The sequence below is a fragment of the Alosa pseudoharengus genome, unplaced genomic scaffold (genome assembly GCF_046254945.1).
Source record: "Alosa pseudoharengus isolate Yale_2024_CS ecotype anadromous, Long Island Sound unplaced genomic scaffold, YU_APseudo_1.1 YU_APseudo_1.1_scf_4, whole genome shotgun sequence".
Classification (NCBI taxonomy): Eukaryota; Metazoa; Chordata; class Actinopteri; order Clupeiformes; family Clupeidae; genus Alosa; species Alosa pseudoharengus.
Window position 1 is genome coordinate 27,430,557 of NW_027468774.1, and position 3,999 is coordinate 27,434,555.

General features: G+C 44.6%; 1 protein-coding gene across 1 annotated transcript in view; it reads left to right on the top strand.

The window, feature by feature from the left end:
- Window positions 1-3,196, top strand: part of syt3 (synaptotagmin III) — a 27,600-nt gene extending 24,404 nt beyond the window's left edge. The window contains exons 11-13 of the mRNA XM_076266914.1: window positions 1,917-2,046; window positions 2,184-2,274; window positions 2,854-3,196. Coding sequence (XP_076123029.1) covers window positions 1,917-2,046; window positions 2,184-2,270 — 217 coding nt within the window. The 3' untranslated portion in view covers window positions 2,271-2,274; window positions 2,854-3,196. The remainder of the gene's footprint in view (window positions 1-1,916; window positions 2,047-2,183; window positions 2,275-2,853) is intronic.
- The last annotated feature ends 803 nt before the right edge of the window (window positions 3,197-3,999 follow it).

Sequence of the window (3,999 nt, forward strand, 5' to 3'; positions counted from 1 at the left end):
CGGGGGAGCAGACCATTAGCTCTTTCCTTAATGGCACACCGACTCATTCCTCCTTCGCCAGTGCACTGGTTAGTGGGCCGCACGCTGCTCACCTTTTTGTTTGCCGAGAGCGAGAAAGACAAAGGCCGAGAGGACGTGCGAGAAGCGATGGCTCAGTGGGGAGATTCCTGACCACCAGGCCGCCCCCCCCCCCCCCCCCCCAGCACCTTTGCTTTCATTAGGACTTAATGTGTGACACGCTCAGATATGACTAATACTAATATGACTAATTGTCATTGTGTGTGCGGATCAGGTCGTTAATAGAGCGGCGACAGTGCCATTATGGGTGCAGCTGTGCTGGAGGTCGTTCTAAAGTCGTTATTAACAGTGCGTGGTGTCTGGCTTGTTACTTCAGCACGGCGAGAGAGGTGACGGGTGTAGCCGGTCTGTTGAACATTTCCCCGAGTGGCCCCTGTGAGTCAGTCAGCCTCACACCCCCACCCCCCACCCAACTCCCCTCCCCGACTCTTCCTTCCGTGGTGGACGTCTACGCTTGTTTTACATAAAGACAGGGGCCTCATGAATAAACATAGATTATGGAAATGCCAATAGAAAAGAGTCTGCTGGTAAAGATGTGCAGTATTCCTGCCAGTGTTTTTTCTGTCTTGCGCACCTACCTCTCGTCGCCACATTGTGCTGTGTGCGTGCGTGCGTGTGTGCCGCTATGCATATGTTTACAACTCAATGACCGTTTTGATACAACATCTAGATTTTAGAGGCAAGTCTGCACAAACTAATTTCCTGTTCAGATTTTTCCCTTTGTAGTTGTGTTGCCTTAGACCAACAACATCATTATTCTCATTATCAGAAAATATGGAAATGTATGTCAAATAGCGAGAATGTTTCCCTATGACTTATTCGCTCCATTTAAAAATGACATTTGTCCTATAATTTGTACTGGGAACCAAAAAGAGCAATGCCCTGCCTGTGGTCATTATACTAAATCATTTGTGTTTTGAGTAATGATTTATTTTAATTTGAGAATAAGGACAATATTGTCATTTCATACAGTAGACTCAAATGAGTGCCATGTGAGCACTATGGTGAAACATGTCTACAAAAATGTCTTCCACGTGGATTGTTTAGCTTGTGCAGCACTCAGCTCTCATGATTAGTTTTATTTGTTTGTTTATTTGTTTATTTCTTCTTGTTTTTTTTAAGTGGGGTGGTGGGGGAAGCTTCAGACAGACAGCAAATTAAGGGTGGCTCATAAAAAAAATGAAACACATGAAAAATGTCACCCCTGATCAGAAGTACGTAACCTGGTTGTAGAAAAATGTCCCCTTGCTAATGCTTTGAGTACAGCAGCAGCAAGCACTGTGAACATAAATCAGCCACAAAAACAAGGAAGGCCATACCAGTCCCTGGTAATTCTCCTCAGAGAGCACTGGATGTAGTACCTGCTGTTAGTTTATAAAGTCATTGAGGATGAGTCATAGAAAGCACCATTGTTTGTGGGTGTTTGTTTGTCTGTCTTTTCTGATATTTCGACTGTTGTTTTTTTTTGGCTTCCTCAGCTGCATTTTAGACAAATTGTGACTGCTCTCCATGGTCCTGAGATTGAGACAGTAATTACAGTGTGTAGTGGAGATCCTTTAAAGATGAACGCATCTCTCATCTCCTCTCTCCCACATTCATCTATGTAATTCTCTAATTGGGATATACCTCTGTCTCTCTTTGGCTGTCTTTCTCTGTAATTATGTCAGCCTTGTTTTCTTCTCTCTCTCTGTCTCTCTCTCTCTCTCGCTCTCTCTCCCCATGTGTGTGCTTCTCTGTTCCTCTATAATTATGAGTCTGTGGGAGCAGATTGTTTATGTTTCTCTCTTCTTCTCCTCCTTTCATCCCATGTGTACATGTGTGTGTGTGTGTGTATACAGTATCGGGCATAATGAGGTCATCGGGATGTGTCGCGTGGGTAGCGACGCAGAAGGACCTGGAAGAGAGCACTGGACGGCCATGTTGGCTAACCCCCGCAAGCCCATCGAGCACTGGCACCAGTTGGTTGAGGTAAGAGGGTTTTTGGCTTTGTAGTGTAGGTATGGTTGCAGCATCTATTTGTCAGCTCTAGTTTGATTCACTCTCTCCCTCTCTCTCTCTCTGTCCCTCTCCCTCTCTCTCTCTCTCTGATTGTTTTCCCTCCCCAGGAGAAGGCCATGACCACATTTGTGTCAAAGAGTGCCGCAGCTTCCCCTAAGCCTCACATTGTGGTGGATAGCCCTCACTCTGAATAGTCCTGTGAGTATACAGACACAGGCACACATACACACACACACACACACACACTAACACACACACACACACACACACACACACACACTCACTCACAAACAGATACATACACTTCTCTTTTTCTCACACACACAAACACACTCTCTCGCTCACACACACACACACACACACACACACACACACACCAACCCATACACACACACCAACCCACACATCAACCCACACACACACACACACACACACACACACACACACACACACACAGACTCGGGATAGCTTGGGCAGATTACAGGCCCCCATTGACTGCGGTGCTGGCTGCGATGAGTAAAGTAAGTTTGGATTCGTTCATTCATGCAGTGGGGCATTGGCCCAGGCCGAGAGCACAGGCATCTGTTCCAGCCCGCTGTTAGAGCTTATGTAATGCTCCCCCTTCCCCCTTACTGCACACTGTTGTTTTCACACTGTATTTTCCTTCTCCCTCTCTCCATCTCTCCCTCTCTCTCTCTCTTGATTTCTATATATATATATACCCTCTTCTCTCTTGGGCTCTCTCTTTCCCTCTTTTCCTCTGTTGTTTTTCCCCAGGTCAGCATTATCTCTCAAGATTCCAGACTTTCATTCTTTCTCTCATCATCTGTGAATAGTTCTCTCCATCAAAGAAAGAAAGAAAGAAAGAACAAAAGAAAGGGAGAAGAAGCACTACTGCTAGTGCTGTTCGGATGCTACTGACAAAGCCTGAGACAGACACACCGCCACCATGCAGAGATGTCACAATGTTAACTGGACACTGAAGGCACTCTCTCAATTGCATAGTGTACACACACACACACACACAGACACACATACAAAATTCAACTCTCATGCACACATGCGTGCATAAGCAGACACATACTGTACACTCTCCACATAGAGTATACATGCTCTCTCTCTCTCTCTCTCTCGCTGTCTTTTCTCTCTCTCTCTCTCTCTCTCTCTCTCTCTCTCACACACACACACACACACACTAATGAGGAGCTGTTTGACTGGTCAATATTGATCAGTATGATCAGTATTTGTGACAATGATTTGCAACCTCCTGTATTAAAAAAAATGGTTCCATTATTTTGTTCCTTGACACTGGGCATACGAATTGACATTGTTGGATCTTAAATATGTCAGTGTGTGGATGTATCTAACTGTGTGTATTAAGGGGAGGGTCTTTAAAAAATCTCTGTAGTGTTCTTTTCAGTGTGACATATGCTGTGTACGTGGAGAAAGACTTTGGATGCCTTGAATTTCTCGTCTGAAAAATCCAGGACTTTGTTGCATATTTCTCTCGAGAGAACAAACTGTCGTTACTGTCTTGATTTGTGTCGGAGAAGCTGGAGGACAAGGATGGATCCTTTGGCCAAAGCATGTGGTGCGACATCGAAACGTGTCCCTCTGCCTCATACAAGTCGCTCATCTTTTTTCTTGGAGTTCATCGAGATTTTACGTCCAGGTTTTATTTTTATATGAGTTGATTAATTTGGGATTATTTGTATAAATGATAATCATCGTAGAGCCATACTTGATTATTTATTTAAATTTATTTGGTTAAAGGATCATCACAGAAGGGAGTTCTTCACCCAAGGGACATGGAGCAGGTCGAGTGCGCCATGGAAACACACACTGCCCTCTCTCATTGGCCACCCTGACAGACTCAATCCCCTGGAGAACTTTCTAGAAGAACTCAGATTGAACAAAAAAAAT